The sequence below is a fragment of the Alosa sapidissima genome, chromosome 1, assembly GCF_018492685.1.
Source record: "Alosa sapidissima isolate fAloSap1 chromosome 1, fAloSap1.pri, whole genome shotgun sequence".
Lineage (NCBI taxonomy): Eukaryota > Metazoa > Chordata > Actinopteri > Clupeiformes > Clupeidae > Alosa > Alosa sapidissima.
Genome location: NC_055957.1, coordinates 9,360,035 through 9,380,604, shown reverse-complemented (window position 1 = coordinate 9,380,604; position 20,570 = coordinate 9,360,035). Strand labels below are relative to the sequence as shown.

The 20,570-nt window shown below is 43.5% G+C and overlaps 2 protein-coding genes across 3 annotated transcripts; one reads left to right on the top strand and one right to left on the bottom strand.

Moving 5' to 3' along the window:
- The first annotated feature begins 1,454 nt into the window (after positions 1 to 1,454).
- hltf (helicase-like transcription factor) lies at positions 1,455 to 13,274 on the top strand. 2 transcript variants are annotated; one of them, XM_042085014.1, is made up of 24 exons: positions 1,455 to 1,493; positions 2,355 to 2,577; positions 4,765 to 4,931; positions 5,055 to 5,185; positions 5,264 to 5,355; positions 5,488 to 5,559; positions 5,673 to 5,864; positions 5,991 to 6,106; positions 6,203 to 6,264; positions 6,346 to 6,384; positions 6,546 to 6,644; positions 6,737 to 6,822; positions 7,443 to 7,586; positions 7,693 to 7,831; positions 8,176 to 8,311; positions 8,523 to 8,702; positions 8,792 to 8,904; positions 9,282 to 9,333; positions 9,460 to 9,589; positions 9,939 to 10,061; positions 10,184 to 10,296; positions 11,647 to 11,827; positions 12,705 to 12,785; positions 12,933 to 13,274. In XM_042085014.1, exons 2-24 carry the CDS (start codon positions 2,368 to 2,370, stop codon positions 13,077 to 13,079), a joined length of 2,805 nt encoding a protein of 934 aa, XP_041940948.1. In that variant the 5' UTR covers positions 1,455 to 1,493; positions 2,355 to 2,367; the 3' UTR covers positions 13,080 to 13,274. The 2 variants fall into 2 exon arrangements, with proteins under 2 accessions (XP_041940948.1, XP_041940940.1); XM_042085006.1 differs by lacking the exon at positions 1,455 to 1,493 and adding an exon at positions 1,793 to 1,999.
- An 8-nt stretch (positions 13,275 to 13,282) lies between these two features.
- Positions 13,283 to 20,570, bottom strand: gyg1a (glycogenin 1a). Its single transcript, XM_042085105.1, has 7 exons — positions 20,413 to 20,570; positions 19,549 to 19,684; positions 18,690 to 18,864; positions 18,344 to 18,506; positions 15,643 to 15,769; positions 14,798 to 15,020; positions 13,283 to 14,332 (listed from the first exon to the last, which is right to left on the bottom strand). The coding sequence occupies exons 1-7, from the start codon at positions 20,417 to 20,419 to the stop codon at positions 14,165 to 14,167; spliced, it is 999 nt and encodes a 332-aa protein (XP_041941039.1). The 5' UTR covers positions 20,420 to 20,570; the 3' UTR covers positions 13,283 to 14,164.

The window sequence follows — 20,570 nt, the reverse complement described above, 5'->3', positions numbered from 1 at the left end:
GATCTAATATGTTGTGTATATGTAAATGAATTAAATGTTGTTTGAGGTGTCATCTGTGATTCTGTGATTTTGCTATCTTTCAGCAATGGAGTATGTGTATTTGGTGAAACTGATTGGTTATTGATCTTATCTCTAATTGTTTGACATACAATCATACTGTTAAAAATAAGAAAATAACTGTTTTGTGAACTTTATTCAACATAGCCAGTGATTTAGGCGAAATGTATGGTGTTAATTATAGTGAAATATACAAATTCACAAAAATAGGGTTAAAACAGGTTAAAAAAATGGAGACATCATTTTTCTCCATGTTCAATGACCTCTAAAGACAGTCCAACCACTCTCCAAAAATTAACATTTCAATCCCACAGAAACCACATAGGCCCCCTGACTATTAACCGTATGTTATTTGCACAACTAGAAGTAAATCCATTTTTGTGGCCGTATCACACTTGTATATTAATCCGCCGAACTCGTTGTGAAGTTTAAATGAACTGTCACGTTGCATCCGAGTTGTAAAATGCAGACGTTCAGAACATAGCAACATTGTGTGCAAAATACAGCCCTTAATCTTTTTGATTTGGATCTGGATTTCCAGGCTAGGTTGCCCCCTCTTTATTTTCCAAATGTCACATGTGAGATGTCACTATTAGTTCCCCACCAATCCTGTTGTAATCCAATTCTATGTATTTTTTTTATTATTATTATTTGTTGTGCACCTGGCGCTAGAATGACAGCTACTAATGATAGCTACTTTCCAAACTTTTGAGTAATTTCTTATTTTAAGAAATTAACATTTTATCACAGTTCTAGCAAAATACCATCCTTTAATAGATCTGGGAAATTGGCAGGCTAGTTAGTTCGTTTTGAGCACACGTGATTTTCTACATGCAACTTCAAAAAAGTTATAAACAGCAGATTATTGTTTTAAAACCTACCTGGTAGTAGCCTACATGTGTTAGCAACTTCAGCACTACAATGGCAATTATCTTTACAGGTAAATTCTGTGTAAAGCCAGAGAGATGGGCTCTGGTAAAGCACAGCTGAGCTAACAGGAAAGATAGCCTCATCCTTGAAATACATATCGGAACTCCCCCTATTGTCGGTCCCGTATTTCCGCCGTCTTGCGTGTATATCACTTAATATCAATTTCTATACAAACCAAGACGGCGGTTTCCTAAAGAAACGCAAGAACCCACACAATAGGTGTATCTAAATTAGATATGTACCAAAAATGACATTTTACCCTGACTCGAAGAGCTGTGTGTACACATCCGCTTGGATGGAGCTCCAGTGAAATTTAAATTTTATGACGAGAATTCTTGGTCTAACCGTTCATGAGCCGTTGAAACAGCGTAAATAGGCGACCAATTAGGCCAGCACTATAACTCCGAGCGTGGTAAACAAAATCGGATATTTTAGGCAGTAAATGCTCCCGTTAAGAACCAAATCAGATTTTGTTCAAATCTACACACCTATGGCTACTGAAAAATGTAAGGTTCATTTAGCAAATGTTATTTTGAAGTGTTAAAAAACATCGTTGTTTTTAGAATTTACGAACCAAACTGGTGATAATCGGGGGTGTTATAGTCAGATCTCTCGTTTATTACTCTATGGAAATAATGTTAATATAAAAGATTTACTAATTTTAGTAATAAGGATATGAAGAAAACTATGTTATGACTTTTTCCTCTGATACTGTGCATTGCTGCTTTTTAATGCAATTATTTAAAATTAATTCACATATTGCAACCACGGGGTTAAATCATCTTTGTGATTGGTTACTCAAAGCGGAAGGCGGGTATCCATGTGCCCTATGGTCAAAACAAAGCCAGCATTACATGCTATATTACGAGTTGTAGGTTACAGAGTACACAATAAGTTGTAAATCAAACTGTATACGTTGACAAAAACTTAAGTGGTGTTCGATGGTCTGCTGTCAACTGAAAAGATCACACCATCTCTCATTCTGACGTTGTTTCAGCAGGCCTGAAGCAAGGTAAGTAGCCTAAGTTAACGTTAACGTTAGCTGATTAGCTGCTAGCTAAAATTATGTTCTGCTGCACTGCACGCTACTACTACTGCGAACGTTAACACTTCTGACTTCTCCAGGTTGTGCCGATTTAATTTGACCACTGGTTGCCCGATAGCCCAATCCTATGGTGGAATCTTGATTATTCAAAAGTTGTCGTGCAATGGGTATTAAATGTTCACACATGCCCTGCCAATTCTTTTAAGTGCATAACCTCTCATAGTGTTAACATGCTGTCATCTCAACGGTGTATATGCTATTTGTCAGAATGCACGTACATTGTTTTTGTTTGTTTCTTAGTTTGCATGCTTCTTTTGTGCAGAGCCAAATGCAACATGCAGTCTAACTTCAGACGATTTGGAGGAATAGGATTAACCTTTATAGATTTCCTGGACGTTGACCACACGGAGACGGTGACTCTGTCCCAGGCAATACAGAATTCCTCAGAGGAAGTTTCAGCCAGCCAAGACCTGGAAAACGAAGCAAATGTCCTCTTTGGCAATATTCAAGGCACCGTAGTGGGCCTGCGATATTACACAGGGGTGGTAAGTCCAACTGTGGTGGTGACGACCTTGTAACCTCATTAGGTGACGTGATGAATTTTGAACAGACTAACCTCGAGTAAATGCATTGCAACCTGTTTTGGATTAATGTAATAAACTGGAAATTCATTGGAAAATTTTAAATCACTAGGTCACATCACAACATCCCTTCATGTCCACATCAGCAAGATGCCTAATTAGAGACAAGAATCTTAGAGTTGATATGCTCTCATTTGAGAGCAGGAAGGTACTGATTTATCGCAATGGGCAGCCGTGGCCCACTGGTTAGCACTCTGGACTTGTAACCAGAGGGTTGCCGGTTCGAGCCCCGACCAGTGGGCCACGGCTGAAGTGCCCTTGAGCAAGGCACCTAACCCCTCACTGCTCCCCGAGTGCCGCTGTGGTTGCAGGCAGCTCACTGCGCCGGGATTAGTGTGTGCTTCACCTCACTGTCTGTTCACTGTGTGCTGTGTTTGTTTCACTAATTCACGGATTGGGTTAAATGCAGAGGCCAAATTTCCCTCACGGGATCAAAAGAGTATATATACTATACTTATACAATGTTACAACAGCTATAACGTAATTGCCACTGTGAAGTTAATGGCATTAATTATTTCATTACAATGGCACCTGTCAGTGCACATTTTGTCATTTAAGTTGATGTGTTGGAAGGAGGAAAATGGGCAAGCATAAGGATGTGAGAACATGAACCAAAGTGTTGTGGCATCTCTGTCAGAGCAGCTCTAAGACGGCAGCTCTTATCAGATGTTCCTGATCTGTGGAGGTTAGTACCAAAAGTGGTCCAAGGAAGGAAAACTAGTGAACAGGGTCATGGACGACCATGGCTCGTTGATGCGCATGGGGAGCGAAGACTGCCCCAGTGAGGCTTACCTGGGAGAACATGGCACGAAGATGCATTGTAGGAAGCACTGTTATGCTTTTGGGCAATGTTCTGCTGGGGAAACTCAGGTCCTGCCATTCATGTATACGTTCCTTTGACATGTACCACCTCCCTAAACATTGTTGCAGAGCAAGTACACCCCTGCATGAAAACTGCATTCCTTAAAGGCAGTGGTGCCATGCCACACTGCAAAAACGGGTGTGCATCCTGGCAGTTGGGTTGGCCCCTTGGGCTGTGGATCTGCCCAAGGTTTCTTCCTTAGTAAGGGAGTTTTTCCTTGCCCCTGTTGCTCTTGGGTGCTCCTTGTTGGTGCCCCCCCCCCCCAATCCCAATCCCAATCCCCCCCCCCCCCCCCCCATAAATGCACAAATAGGCTGACACCAGACATAATTTCACTGCATTTCTTACATCCAGTAACTATATGCATGTGACAATAAACTTCCTTGTATCCTTGATTTGAATAGTTTGAGTAACACAACGAGTTGAAGGTATTGACGGCATCCAAATTCCCCAGATCTCAATATAATCGAGCATCTATGGGATGTGCTGGACAATAGGTCAGATCCATGAAGGCCCCACCTCACTTACAGATAGGGATGTAACAGTATAAAAATTTAACCTCACGGTTATAGTGACCAAAACTATCATGGTATTTCTAAAAGTGTGTTCAATATGTTCAGAAAGCACTGATAGGCCTACACAAACTGAAATAGTTTCAAAAAGTGTCCCGTTTAATTGGCTATGTGCTTATAGCTTAACTTACCCTACCATAACTTGGAGTTTGCTATTTCTGTTATTTGGATCCAATGAGTGAGACCAAAGTAAGCGTTCAAAATAAAACTTTAGGCCACTGGTTTCTCCTGATAACGTGAGTGGAATGGATTTAATGTGGACGTGAGTCATACCTCTCCTGTGTCGATACGTGCATTCAAACGCTCTGGTGCGCGGCGCGAATGTGTTAGCATGTTGCTATGCTAGCGGGCTCAGACGTAGCCATAGAGGGAGGAAGATAGCACTAATCAAAAACATCCACGTTTTCCCTACTTACTGTAAATACAGTTGCACAAGTAGTTAATAAAAATGTGTAAGGTCACACAACATGAAACAAGGCGATTTTCCAAACGAATAAACAGGAGAACTATAATGTGTGGCGCAATAGCACTTGGGAGTACTTCGACCTAGCGTAGTAATATTAGTTAACACCTAATTGTAGATCCTATCCTTATATATATGTATGTTTAATATCTAGAAAGAACATAACCTTAAGGGGTTTTTTTTTTCTGTTCCAGGTCAACAGAGGAGAGATGGTCTCTTTGGTAAGAGAGCCTCAAAATCCATATGACCGAAATGCAGTAATGGTTGCGAATGTGTATGGAAGCCAGGTGGGACATATTAAGAAAGAGCTTGCAGCTGCAATGGCTCCCATCATAGATGGCAAGTTGGCGAAGATCGAAGGGTATGTTTAAATTTGCATTGGGGCATTTCTGACATCTGACATTGACATTCTGATATTACTCATCTTCAGTGGTAATGGCAATCTTAACCCCTAGTAAATAGTATGTCTTTCTTTATTTCTCAGGGTAGTGCCCTATGGAGAAACAAATAAATTTTCAATGCCCGTCATACTTTCCTTCTGGGGAAAAGAGGAAAATAAGAACAGTGTCTTAAATATGCTCAGCCGTCACGGTTACAAGCTTGGACCCTCATCAGGTACATTTAAATAATTTATTTTGCTTAAAACAATAATATAAAACTATCTTTTTATGCTGAGGTCATTTTTGTTTTTAGGTGGTAAGGCATACCTGAGTGGCGGTCAAACACCCCAAGGATTTCTTGCACCTTCCAAGAGACTGAACGCCGTTCCTTTGACGCCTGAACAGGTAGCCTGGCATGAGTGGACGCAGACCAAAATAGTGTGGTCACCATTAGATTGTCATGTGCGGTTGCTATTGTTCTAGACTGTTCTGTGAACCAAATTGCAACCAGGCCTCTGCTTTGAACTCTCTCTCTAGCTGAAGGGAGCCTTTGACAAACTGTTTGATGACCTGATGGAGGACAAGACGCGAGAGATGGAGCCAGCAGAGGTGAGACACATTCCATTTGAAATGTCAGTGCTGCCAGTAACTGACTTGAACTGTACGCAGGTACACAAGTGAGGGAGTGGAACATCTGACCTGTGCTGTGTCTGTCTTCCCAGGCGGTTCATACTCCCCTGCTCCCCCATCAGAAGCAGGCTCTCCACTGGATGACCACACGGGAGAACAACAACGACTTGCCCCCCTTCTGGGAACAAAAGAGCAACCTGTACTTTAATGTCCTCACCAACTTCGCCGTGCGGGAGAGGCCAGAGAGAGTCCGCGGTGGCATCCTGGCTGATGACATGGGACTGGTCAGTGAACACATGAACAGGAAAACAACTCCTCGTCCGACCACCTAAGATCATTGATTACAAATGCACTGGAGTAATCAGCACTCCTGATCATGTTTTTTTACGGATTTGAAATGTCTGTCTCAGGGCAAAACACTCACCACCATTGCACTGATTGTGTCCAATTTCCATAATGGAAAACCCTTGCCGCTAGAGAAGAGTGCTACTTCAGATGGACATTCAAAGGCATTGCAATCAAAAAGGTAAGATCAAGCATGTTCTTTTACATTTTTTCTGTAGTGAAACATGTGTGAACAGAGATAACAGTCACTGATGCTGAAGCCACTTCATTTTCAAAGACCACATGAAGATCCTGCCACTATTGAAGATGTAGAGCAGTCAGCTGTTCCAAAGAAGAAGGGTAAGAGTTCCAGCCCACATTTTTTTATATCTGAATTAAGGCATTTTACAGTTTATTTACTGGCTCTTCTTTTCCCTGCAGCCAAGACGACCAAGAAAGACAAAGCTTCCACCAGCACAGGTAGAGCTGGTTTGTTTTTGCATTTAAGGCATAACGAAGAAGTGTCAGAACTGATTACTTCATGCTGGTAGCAAAAGTCATGCTGATACTTGGGTCTTTCAACTATTTACAAAAAAAAAAAACATCTGGGCATTGGTACGGTGTTCTGCGTTGGCATCTAGGCACAGTTCTGATGGATGATCTGGGCTTCGCGGCAGCACTAGGAGGCCTCACCTCGGACGGAGGCTCGAAGAAGAAAAAGGCAAAGAAGAAGAGCTCAGGTAATTCTATAACATGCATCCTGTTTTTGTGCGTATTGAATTGTGCACAGTTGTGTAGCTCTTACACTGCTGTCCCTATGATCTTTATGCAGCTGTGGCCAGTCTCCCACTGGAGAGTAGCAGCAGTGCCAGGGCCACCCTGATCCTTTGTCCTCTATCTGTGCTGAGCAACTGGTTGGTATGTATGGGCTCAAGTATGGCTGACCGTCTCCAAACAGCCAGGCCGGACATAAGGAAATGGAAACAGTCCCAGGCATTCTTATCACATGCTGTTCTTGACCATATGATTCTGATTGGGTGATGGAAACATTCACAGGTCCACTTAAAGCAACACCAAAGAGTTTTTTTGTACCTTAAAATAATGTTTCCAAAATCGTTTCAGTGGTTCATCAACTTGTAACAGGGTGACCTGCACTTCGCGGCCCTCTATCGGCTATAACTGCACTAAGTAAGTTTGCCAGATGGGGTAGCGGATCTGTAGTTCGATGGAATGAGACATAATAAACTACAAATTTGACTTGCGTCTGATGCCCAATATATCGTACTTTTATAAATCATGCAACATATTCTACGTTGTCTGTGGGCATCATTATTTGCAAAGCCGGTGCTGGATAAACAAATAGCGTGCGTGCGACAGAGGGAAAGTTCTTTGGTGTTGCTTTAAGTGAACTCACCTATTCGTCTGGTTGTTGTTATTGTTGTTGTTGTTGTTGTTCTGATGGACCAAACATCAATTCATAAAATTACGGATTTCAATGTGCAAAGGCCTTTATGCCATATTGACCTCTGCCCTTTCAGGACCAGTTTGAGCAGCATGTGAGGGTGGATGTGAAGCTGAATGTGTACCTGTACTACGGTGCTGAGCGCTGCAGAGACACAGACTTCCTGGCTGGACAGGATGTGGTTCTCTCCACCTATAACATCCTCTCTTCAGACTTCAGCGTGAGTTGCTCTAATTAAATGTGACTCCTGCATGAACGCGTGTTTGTTGGTCTGACTGTTACATGACGAGTCTGACTTCTTCTCCTGGTCATGTGACCTAATGCAGAGCAAGGCCAGCAGCCCTCTGCACAAGGTGAGCTGGCTGCGGGTGGTGCTGGACGAGGGCCACGTCATCAGGAACCCTAACGCTCTCCAGAGCCGGGCTGTGCTGAACCTCACCACAGAGAGGAGATGGATCCTGTCAGGTGAGACAGACCCTGTGTGTGTCTGTGCGCATGCCTGCATGCATACGCGTGTGTGCACGCAAGCAAAAGTCACGGACAAAGTGTCTAATGTATGAGCTGTTGTGTGTCATGTGGGAGAATTAAGCCAACCAACCAGTGGTTATAATTAGGATCTTAGGGTATTAAATTGGTATTAATTGGTGTTATGTTTTTAAATTTGCTTTGGTTAGACTTTGCCTTGATTTAAATCAGGACTCTTGAAATGGAATACGATGCGGTTGTTGATCTGTGAGCATGACTGTTTGTCTCTTTCTTTCTTTCTTTCTTTCTTTCTCTCTTTCTCTGTGTCTGTATGCGATGGACAGGCACTCCCATCCAGAACTCCCTGAAAGACCTGTGGATGTTGTTGTCCTTCTTGAAGCTGAAGCCGTTTGATGTGAAGGAGTGGTGGAACCGTGTCATCCAGAGGCCAGTCACACAAGGGGACAGCGAGGGTCTGCAGTACGTACTCACAGGGTCCACCCAGACAACAGGACAGTTTGGTCACACAAGCTTCGATTTACTCACTTTGATTTCCACTGAGCTTCCAGGTGGCAATTCAGCCAGGGCTGATGTGATCATTTATTGAAAATAGACAATTTCTGAGAACTTTAGACTGCACTGGGCGGACTGTGGGACTGTGGGTAAAAGCATGTCTCTGATTGGTCATTAGGAACCTTCAGGCGCTGGTGAAGGGCATCACCTTGCGGCGCACCAAAGCCAGCAAGGTGGCGGGCAAGCAGGTGGTGGAGCTGCCGGACAGGAAGGTGTTCGTCGAGCATGTGACCCTGTCCGAGGAGGAGCAGCGGGAGTATGACCTCGCCAAGATGGAGGGCAGGAACGTCATCGGAAGGTGCGCATAGGCCCTATGCATGGGGGGGGGAGGTATAAATGGATTCCTTTTTTAGGGTTGTCTTGAGGCTCATCTTCTTTGTTGTGCAGGTATGTGAAAGAAGGGACCGTTTTGACAAACTATGCAGATGTCTTGGCCATTCTGGTTCGACTACGGCAGCTCTGCTGTCACCCTCGGCTGCTGGGGTCATACGCCGGAACAGGTGGGAATGCTATGGCCATCACAGTGCTGTTGGTCAATGTTTGGAGATCCAAAGATTTCTGTTAGGGCTGAGAAAACTAAAAATGAATCATAGAAATAATTTCTTCTGTGCGATATACTTCAACACTTTTGTTGCTGTGGTTTCACATTCACCCCACCTAACCTCTGATGTATTTGATGTCTTCATAACCTTCAAGCCCCACCAAATGTAATTACAAGCAGCAATTTAAATTTCACACCCATTAGCATGTACTGGCTCGCATTTCCTTGTGCTGGCCGTCATCACTCTGTGTGTGTGTGTGTGTGTGTGTGTGTGTGGCGGTCTGTAATCTGTATAATCAGCCGCTGATGTCACCCTTGTGTGTCTGTCCATGGCAGGCGAGTCGTCCACACCCAGTGAGCTCCGCGAGCGCCTCGTCAGCAAAGTCAGGTGCGTCCGCCTCCAGCCCCGCACGTGCTCCTACTGTTCCCACGCACTCATGCACACTCCCCTGGTATTAGGAAATGGCCCTTCTGAGAGTTTGGGGTTTTGACGTGGGTGTGATGTGTGATCCAGGCTGGTGCTTGGCTCGGGCTCGGACGAGGAGTGCGCCATCTGCCTGGATTCGCTGCGACAGCCAGTCATCACATACTGCGCCCACGTATTCTGCCGACCCTGCATCTGCGAGGTCATCCGCTCTGAGCAGGTGAGAACACTGACGTCCGTCCACTTCTGGGCTCCTCTCTATTATTATCACAGGCGCCTTCACACTGATGTCGGCATGATGTAATTGTGATGTACTCTCTAACTGTCTCCACTGCACCAAAGTATGCACCGATATTTGTGAATCAGTGAAATAATAGAAAGGCCTATTTATTTAACCTAGTAGGATCCAGGATTCTGATTTTTTTTTTTTTTTCTAACCCTTGAATTTCCCCTGAGTCAGAACCCTTTGACTAACTAAAAGTGACGCTCCTCCCAGGGTGCAAGTCTGGAGAGTTATACCTCTGGTTTCAGTCTGGAGATTTATCCCTCTGGTTTCCTCCATGTTACAGGAGCATGCCAAGTGCCCCCTCTGCCGATCCCAGATCAAGACCCGGGAGCTGGTAGAATACCCAGGAGAGGAGGAGGACTCCTTCTCAGCCGATGGCAAAGACAAGTGGCAGTCCAGCTCAAAGGTAAGGCTGCCATGTCTATGCTGCGTCTGTCGTAAATATCCCTCTGGCGACAGGCGATGTCTCCAGTGAGGTCATTTGAGCCAGTTATGATGAGCAGCTGTGATGGGATGTCTGGTCTGCAGGTGAACGCCCTGATGAGCAGTCTGCTGGCGCTGCGCGGTGAAGATGGCAGCATCAAGAGCCTGGTGGTGTCCCAGTTCACCCGGTTCCTCACCCTGCTGGAGGTGCCACTGAGGTGCGCTAGGGTTTTCCCTCTGATGATAATTAATAACCTGATCCAGCTCAATATGTGGAGCGTCAGATCTGAATGGCTAAAACATTTGTGTGTATGTGTATACCCTCACATGTGTATGTGCAAGTGTGTATGTGAGTGTAGGACTGGGACCTCTCGTCATGAAAGAAGTGAATGAGTCGCTTGTAGGGCTGGGATAAACGATTATTTTTTTAAATGATTAATCTAGCGATTATTTTTTTCGATGCATAGATTAATCTAACGATTCATTTTTTCAGTCCGATTCGATTTCGATTCGATTATCGATTATCTCCCCATTAATTGACTAATAGCAATTTATACATGTTGATTTATATATCTGAATGAAAAAAACATGAATTCCTTAACATTGCAATATATATTTATTGCTCTTAAAATTCCAAAATAAAAGACTAAAGTAATGCATTCTTAGTCAGAGGTAGCATTCAATAAAGTTCAGTAGAGTAGTAGTGTATAGGTCTAATTGAGTGCCTGTCACTTCAAGACGCAATTGTAACACTACGCAGTTAAAAGACTGCTGATGTATGGATGCAATTCATAACGTAGTTAGTTCAAATAACAGTTTGTACTTCTCCTTGGGACAAGCACTTTTGAGTCTTGGAAAACACTTTTCCATTTACATCGGGATTTTGCAAACATTCAGTGTCCGAGTCAATAAAACAAGCCCTGAGTAACGAAATCGACAAGCAGCTGTATAAGCATGCTAAACTCAACATCCAAACAGTATTCTAACATTAGCTTTGAGATGCTGCTTAATTGCATAACTTAACTAAGTTTAGTCTCCTCAATGAACTATGTTGTGATAAGACCTTAGCAGAGTTAACTTGACTGCAGCAGTTTTGGACAAATTTGCACAGCATGGTCATGATGCTAAGCGGATTTAATAGCAATTTAGCCAGCCGTGTTCTATGCAATGCTTCTATGTCGCAACAACAATCCTTCAACAATCGTGCATATTTTGTGTTAAATGCACATGCAGAGGAGGGGCAGCGGACTCGTTACGAGAGAGAGCGGACGGGGCAGGGAAAGGCTGCGTGCGTAAAAAGTGCAGCTCAATGAAAGGATTTTATCTTATCTTTAATTTTTAGTACAACATAGAACATCAATGTGTGACGGTCGGTTTTGATTTTGTGGCGCCCCACCACAGATTAGTCAACGTATGGGAAACACTGAAGGTGTAAAATTCAAAATATTTGGCAGCACGCGTTTTGGGTCTGAAATTCGGCGCCCATATTTTGCGTCGACGTATTTTTTGTATTTCGTTGTCCCAGCCCTAGTCGCTTGTCATATTGCCCTCTGAACCCTGTGTTGCAGGGAGCACGGTTTTACCTTCACACGGCTGGACGGCTCCATGAACCAGAAGAGCCGTGCCAAGGCCATCGAGGAGTTCCAGGATGCCTCTCCTGGGAGCCCATCCATCATGCTGTTGTCGCTGAAAGCTGGAGGCGTGGGACTCAACCTGACCGCCGCCTCCCATGTATTCCTAATGGATCCAGTGAGTGCCCATCGAGAAAATGTTTAAAGGTGTTGGTAGTAGTTTTTGGTGTGGAAGAGCTAAAAAATCGTTTTATTTCAAGAGGGGGAAAAAAGTGTTATTTAACTACTCACCATACCACCATGGTATATTATTTCTTAAATATGGTACATTTGTGGTAAGGGAGGTTTTTTTTTCCTTGTTCCTTTTTGAAGAATGAAGTCTGTCATGGCCTCATGAAGTTCTCCTCTTCACCATGAGGTGGTGATAAAGGGTCTCATTTAATCACATGGCCATTCATCACTCATTCATCTTTCTTCTTAAGAAGACATTATGTACATTTGGACTAAAACTAGTGAGCTGCCTACCACTAGTACCACTACTACTACTAGAAGATACCAAAAAGAGTTGCTAAATGTGGCAATTGCATATTAGTTATATGCTGTTCATGGATTTGTTGGTTCCTTTTTTCCTAACTAATGGGAGAGGGAGATGGTAGCCTGGCTAACGTCAGACCTCATCTCATTGCATTCATTTTCTCGTATTTGAAACGTGGTTTACGAATGCCCAGAGCCGTTTATTGGGCGCTGCGAATGTCTATCAAATGCGTCTGTACGTAGCTCATAACGACTTCATATGTTGTCATCGTCTTGCTGCCCTCCCTCCGTTCTGTGATTGGACTTCGTTTTCACCTCAACGAAGGAACCATAGAATCCAGGCTGCCTAGCAGCGTGAATAAAATCGCGTGCGTAAGGCAGCATGGGAAAACCCAGGCTAGGGAGATGGATTTCTAGGAATTTATTTATTTTCTTGCACTGAAAACACTACTAGACACAAAACTCTGACAAGCAGTCTTGTCCCCTCAAACTGTGTGTGTGTGTGTGTGTGTTCATCCCAGGCTTGGAACCCGGCAGCAGAGGACCAGTGTGTTGACAGGTGCCATCGGCTTGGCCAGAAGAGGGATGTGGTGATCACCAAGGTGATTTACAGGCACACAATGACAAAACAATGTGTTGACATTCTACACCTGTCATGATGACATGTGATGTGTTCACATTTTGAGTTGTAGTTTTATGTTGAAGTGTTCCTGTCTGACTTGGAATTCCTCTGGTCTCTTGTTGTGCAGTTCATTGTGAAGGACTCGGTTGAGGAGAACATGGTGAAGATCCAGAAGAAGAAGAAGGACCTGGTAGAGAAAGCGTTTGGAGCGAAATCCGTTCAAGACAAGAGGCAGTCGCGAATCGACGACATCAGGGCCCTGATGGAATTATGATTTTGTTTCTTTCCGCTAAAAACAGCATCAGTAACTTTTCTGTTATGAAAGGGCAGCACAGTGTTCAGGATGTCCATTCTAATTGTTATGCTCAGTCTCATACCAATTTCATTCCGGCCAGCGTCGGCCATGTTTACAACCAAAATGAATTGTTCCAACACAGTTTTGTTAAACATAAAGCACACATGTAATACACCAGGGGATCAGTCATTGCTTGTCTTTATTTCAGAGCTTGCAGATGCAGGGCTTAGTTAGGGGGTGGGTTACATTACCAAACAGTCATTACCACACAGTCACAGAAAAGACAAACCAAGGACTGAATTGTGAGAAGACAATCCATCCAGCGTGTGGGTGAAGGCAAAGATGGAGGGGCTGTGCGCTGGGAGGCGATTGCATGGTGCAAAGGACTACTTGAGGGGTGTGCTTGAGGCAGAAGCAGCACGGTGGCTTCCTTGTAAAAAGTACCAAGTTAAGGCACCTGTTAAACACGTGGAAAAACATCTAGGACATTTGTATCATCTTCTAGGACAGAACAGCAAGGCTTTGTCAGTCAGTAACCTTCTCACACCCCAGTGGGTGTTAGTCATGCATACCATGTACAAAATGGCTACATTATGTAGACATAAGCATTCAATGTATTAATTTAGGTTCCTAGACCACTGGAGTAAAAAAAAAAAAAAAAAATGCAAACAATTAGTTGAGGAGTGTTGTTTCACAAGATCCCACTGTAGGTGCTGTTAACAACAGAGAGAGGTACATTTCTAACTGACATCAATGGGTTAAGGTTCATCAGATGTTTAAATTGTGCATCACAGTGTGAGGCGTCTGGGATGAAATCTAAATGATGAGAGCTGCATAGTCGTGATGAGTCAATAGAAACATGGCGGGAAGATTCAGTCTGTTCTTATTACACTGTTGTGCCTATTTAAGGTTACAAAACACCCGACCGAAGGAAAGGGAGATGGACACATGGATCTCAAGACAATTCTAACACTGGAACTTGAACTCTTCATTTATCCTGCTGGTGGAATCCTCCATCACGCCATGCTTTTAAGACGGAATCTGTAGACCACCGCGTCCTGTTCCTACTTCAGGAAGGAGTCAAGCTTTCTCTGAATGTTGTCGAACGAGTCCATTCCCATGTAATCTGCCTGGCCCTGTTCCCACTGCTGTTTACGTTGCTGACTGGAGATCTGAGGGGGCGCGGGAGGCTGGAACACATGCACCTTTGGGGTCACGTCATGGACGTCTTCCTGCAACACAAAATAAAGACGGCGCTCAGAGTTTGAGCGGAGTTCACTTTGACGAAACATCCGCAGGGACAGTAAACGTTCTTGACTCGTGTGCGTTAAGTCTTTTTCTCAATTCCGATAAATTACAGAGTAGAGCAAACCAAAGCTTCAGTTTAATCACAGATTTGCAACATTGAGGTAGACATTCAAGCTTTCAAAATACCATGTATTTGTTCCAACAAATTAATAATATCGCTAATTAGTGAGAACCTGGGACGTACCCCTCTGAATGTATACATCACATTGGGTATGATTGTAAATGGAACACAATGCGAGACTAAAATCTAAAAATGCTGTAAAATACCACTGCCCTCTGTATTTGAAGGATTACATGCCCTTTTGAGTGTTATAAGCCTTTGCAACCAAAACAAAACACAGTGGGCAGATGGCCCACATCCAAAACCAGTAACCCCAGTGCCCACTTACCCCTGCTTCACATCCAGAGTGGAAGGGCTTGTCGCCGTACTCCTCCTTCATCAGGGGCAACACTGACGTAGAGAACAGCTCCCACCACTGCAGCAGGTAGTCGGGGTGCAGGGTGGAGGGGTCCTGGGAGTGTCCCTTTACAGATTTGCTCTTGGTGTCAAAGGTGTGGTTCCATGGCTTCACTTTGCCAAGGAAGTGAACTACTTTGGCTTCATGCCCATACCTGAAGGGGGAGGGGGATCAAACAGCAGGATTACGTTCACTGTTCTTACATAGTGTAGATGTTTTAGTCAGAAAGTTCTATGATAACATGTAATATATAAGAAGCACAGAAGTGATACATGATATTGGAGTAGTGAGTGTCATTGTCATACTATGAGTAATTAATCTGTACTACAGTGATTAACACTACCACAGCGGCCCATTGACAAGAGAGCAAGCTTTAGCTTTGCCATGGTGGAAAATACAACGCTGTCCAGCTCTGTTCAAAAGGACATTTAGTCTTAAAATAAACCGTGCTATTTTAGGAGGCTGGTATCTGCGGAATGGATGCTGAGGTAGAAGGCCAAGAACGGGGGATTTTCACCTCCCCCTCAGCTCAAGTTACAGTGTCACTGTGTGAACACGTCTCTGTGGGACCTGCGCTTTATTTACCCAGGAAAGAGGAAAATGCCTTGATACCACGTGGGAACATCAAACTTAATGATATGGCCAGACAGTTTGTAATCCTACAGGTTAATCACAAGCAATGTGGCAAAACTGCCAGGGGAGAGAGAAAGTTGATCAAAGACCTTAGACCTGAATGAGATGTCAAGATAATCAACTACAAAGTCTGTGGCACTTACTGTTTAAATGCCGGAAGATAGGAATAAATGGCAATGCTACTGAGATTGTAGATGAAGGGAAGGTGCTTGGATATATCTGCTGTTGCCCAGTCACTGTAGTAGCTGTTAAGCACTCCTTGGTCCCCACCTACAAAGACAGAGTAAAACAAAAGGCTGTCTTATTGGCGGTCTTCATGTTGGTGTCTCATACGCATCTTCTATCGTCGCCAGAAAATGTTAGCATCAGCAATTTGGATTAACCCTTTGTATGTCACATCTATTAGATTCTTGACATGATCAAAGAGGAGTCCATTAGGGGTTATTAGATTACCAGTGAACTAATCAGCTTTAGCACAATCCCCTTTATCCTGTAAGGAGTGATCATTTCACAGAGAACACAAACAAGCATCAAGATACAAATGAAAAGGGGATATGGTTCATTTGACTTAGACTAAACTCTTTTCAACATTTAAAAAAAGATTACATCAGATAGATGGGAAATTCTTTGTGTAATCCCTGGTGGCTTTTACTGGTCTTTCACACCCGTCGGTGTTGTGCGACACCACAAAGGAGTCATCATACAGGAAGTGCTCTGGCTCTTCCACTGCTACCACAACTCCGGTCATGACCTCAACTAGCACCATGGCACAGTGACTGAGTGAAGAGGCCGCAGTAGCATTTCTAATGTAACATATACAGGGGTCATGCTCCTGTGCCAGGGGCCTGGCTGCTAGCAGTGGATGTGTTACTTTATGTTTGACAATCACAAATATGGCACCAGCTGCTCAGACATAAACCACCTACGGTAAATGTTAAATCTATCAATAACAAAGATGCCCCTCACCCGCCAGCCGTCTATACATTGAGACATACATAGAAAGATAAGACTGATGTGGAAACACGGACCCTTTAAACTTTAGACAAGAGCTGTGCAATATGTGGGATGTTGCGACAGACACATGCCTTCTTGCACCAGTGTGGTGCCAAAGACTATATATTTGCACTGCCCCTTTAACAAGAGAGAGGTACACACACACACACACACACACACACACACACACACACAATGTAAAACATAGTTTATCTTAAAGAAATCTATACATTAAATAAAATCTATACATAAAATGCAAAATACAATGATCTGTTAAATGATCTGTGAAATAGTGGTATTGTCAAAGGTTAATGGGGTAAATGTCATAGTTCAAGTGTTGTACTGGCCCAGCAGATAACGCCACACCTTAAGGTCCCTGTGAAAGCATTTGTAGCAATAACTCCCATTACATACTCCTGGTCAGTTCTGCCTGTGTAGCTTATCTGTGATCCCCTTTAACCAGTCCAACTACATATGCAGGCAGGACATATCCCAATCATAAACATGTATCGGAACTCCCCCTATTACCGTCGGTCCCGTATATCCGCCGTCTTGCGTGTATGTGTCACTTAATATCCATTTCTATACAAACCAAGACGGCGGACTCCTAAAGAAACGCAAGCATCCACACAATAGGTGTATCTAAATTAACTATGTACCAAAAATGACATTTTACCGTGACTCGAAGAGCTGCAAACAGTGTTGTAAGGTACACATTCGCTTGGAGCTCCAGTGGAATTTTAATTTCATGACTAGAATTCTCGGTCTAACCGTTCATGTGCCGTTGAAACGGTGTAAATAGGCGACCCATCAGGCCAGCACTATAACTCCGAGCGTGGTAAACAAAATCGGATATTTCAGGCAATAAATGCTCCCGTTAAGAACCAAACCAGATTTTGTTCAAATCTACACACCTATGGCTACTGAAAAATGTAAGATTAATTTAGCAAATGTTATTTTGAAGTGTTAAAAAAACATTGTTTTTTTTAGAATTTCCAAACAAAAGTGGTGATAATTGGGGGTGTTACGATAGAAAGGTCCGATTGCTGCTAAATATGATTTACCTGAACCATTCAGAAAGCCTGGAAGAATGCAAGGGCTGTAGGACGAGGGCACCAAGGCTGTGAGTAAGTGTGGATTCACCAACAGCAGCAGGTCATAGAGGTGTGTGTGGGACAGCCAGTTAAAACCACTGAGTCAAGCATAGAGTTAACCTAAACCACTGAACCCCCACTAAAATAACTTTAGACCCTAAACACACAGCCACTTGTGTTTGCGCACCAGAACTGCTGAAGAACATACTTGTAATAGTGGCATAGGTATTACTGTAGACTGTTTTTTTAAATTGGGACACAGACACTAACACCCATTGTCTATTCTAAGAAGCAGGCTAGTTTTAGCTGGACTGAAGTGTTCCTCTGTAATGCACACGTCAGAGAGAGAACCATATACTTGAGGCAAAATTCTACATTCAACAAATATGCAACCACATACTCTCAGTCTCTTGCATGCCAATGCTTACTGACATTTCAGAACGGATTATCTAACCTCAGCTTTAAAAGAATGTGAGGGAAAAAATATACTCTCTTAGGGAGTCAGCTACTGTTGCAGCTACGACAAATGATACACCCTGCACCTCAAAAAAACTGAGTTTTCAGGATCATGTGTGAGGTCAACTTGGACACATGAGCTTCAGATAGACTACTGCTGTAAATAGAATATCAAGAATATATGGAAAACATATAGAGTGTGTCTGAAGGTGTCTGCTTAAAACATGACCTGACACCTACATTTCTGTTTTGAATATCAACTTGTAGAGAGGAACATGTGACCTTACTTTCAGATACCTACCATCAAAGCTGCCTTTCTCCTCACAGTGTGTCAGGAGCTTCCCATAGGTGTCCTTAGAGGGCCGGAACACAAACACACCAGAGTTGAAGCAGTCTGGCCATCCAGGGTCCGGTGCAGCAGATAGCTCCTCCCGCTCAAACAGCTCGTCTATATTTGCCAAAACCTTGGAATAGGAAGAACAGTCACACCCCTGTCCTCATGCCTACAGTACAGTACAGTAGCCTACATGTAGTAGCACACATACAATGGCAAACAGCAGTGCAACAACAACTGGAATGAAGCTCACTTTTGGTGCACTCTATAGGAAGTGATGATACGTGGATTTATGCCTTATAGTAGTACTAACCAGTGTGTCTGCGTCCATGAACACGCATTTGGAGTATTGTGTGAGATTCCAGCAGTGCAGCTTTGTGAAAGTGATGCCCAGATCAGGCCTCTTCATGAGGGAAAGGTGCGCCGTGTCCCCGCTGTCCAGCACATCCACCTGCACCACCTCGTCAAAGAGCTTATGCAGCACATCCCTGTGAGGAGAGAAGAGGAACTACATTGCACGCTCCTTGATTCTGATCGTTAATGCATCACTGGCCACTGCTGATTTTATGTTTTTGCAGACTCCCATTCTGACTGCACTTTTTGGTGCTGGAAATACATAATAAAGTGAGCTGGAACCAATTAGTCTGCAAACCAATCGTTTAATACAGGGGTTCTCCATTTTGCGTCATACCAAGGTCCCCTTTGGGGAGAGAAACATTTCCGAGGACCCCCTCTTAACCGTAACAATTAAGCATTTGTATTCTCTGAAGTTGTGGCCAGGTCCACTATACCGCGTTTTCAGGTAGGTGTGTAACTTGGTCTTTTGTCAATTTTGGATTCTACATCACTTGTCGACATGGACTGACTCAAACATTTCTACACATCAGCTAGCTAGCTGACAAATAAGCCAAGATAAGCAGCAGTAGGAAAGGTTCTTAGTGACCTGAGTGAAGTTTTTAAAGTTAAATGTTAATGTGGGTTGGAGCATCTATATGTGTCTATACACAATTTGCTCGTGTTATGGGTAAAAAGGGGCATCATCTGTAGATATTAATTTTTAAAATGATAAACTTCAACTGTGATCATTTAAAGCAAATTACTTTGCGGACCCCAAGGGTTCCCTAGGCCCTACTTTGAGAACCACTGGTTTAATACATGAGAGGGAAACATACCTGGTGGGTTCTGCAACATGTGGGCCAATTAGAACAACCAACTTTCTTGAGGTGTTGTGGTTTCTTAACGATTTGCCGAGCACCATTGCACCTTTGGCATAATTGTCGTTGGTTGCAAGGGTTACAAATGCCTGGTCTGCGGAATGAAAAACATTTTGAAACACATTTGTAACAGACATTTTTGTAACAAGTCCGTATTTCATGCTTCTTCCTGGATTACAGGTTAAACGTGTGATATTGCGACACAGTCGTGCTTGTTCCGTCCATTAGCCTACGTTCCATATGGCTGGAACGTGTGGAACCTGACGGGGGGGTGTTTCAGGATCTGCAGGCTCATGAATGCAGTAGCCTAGACTAGGCTACAGCCTGTGCAATCGACACAAGGGTAGCCTACATGACAAACTCACTTTCGCTAATGGAGCATTGGCGAACTTCGACCATTCGAAATCCATGCAGTGATGACATCCTGACCGATAAACATCACTTTATTTGCTACATTTGCGATTAAAAAAAAATAAAAACCACATACCAATACCAACACAAATTAAACGCCAATGAATATCTTGTAAAATAGAGTGCGTAGGCCGGTGCATGTCCGCAAATGTCAACACAACTGTGGCATCTCTATATTCCTGTAAAGCACACGATGTTCCCTTAGCCTAATAGCTGCTAGGCAGCACAGACGAATTAAATTCCCGGATCTTAACTTAGCTGTTTATAACATAAAATATTGAGGATTTGTGTGGCTCCACCGATGTGTAGGCTAAATATCAGATGTTGCATTAGCGTAAACGGGACTACAATAAAAGCTGTATTTAACACAACACAGAAGAGAAAGTGTGAGATTTCGTAGCTTTTCCGTACCTGCCATGATTCCTTTACCAGACGCAGGACTTCAGGGTACTAGTTGGCTGAAAGCGCACAGTGCAAGGAGAGACAGCAAGTGGTAAAAGGGGTTTATGAGCACTAACCTTGCTGTTTGTGATAAATGGGTCACATGACCCTTGGCAGCACACGCCCAC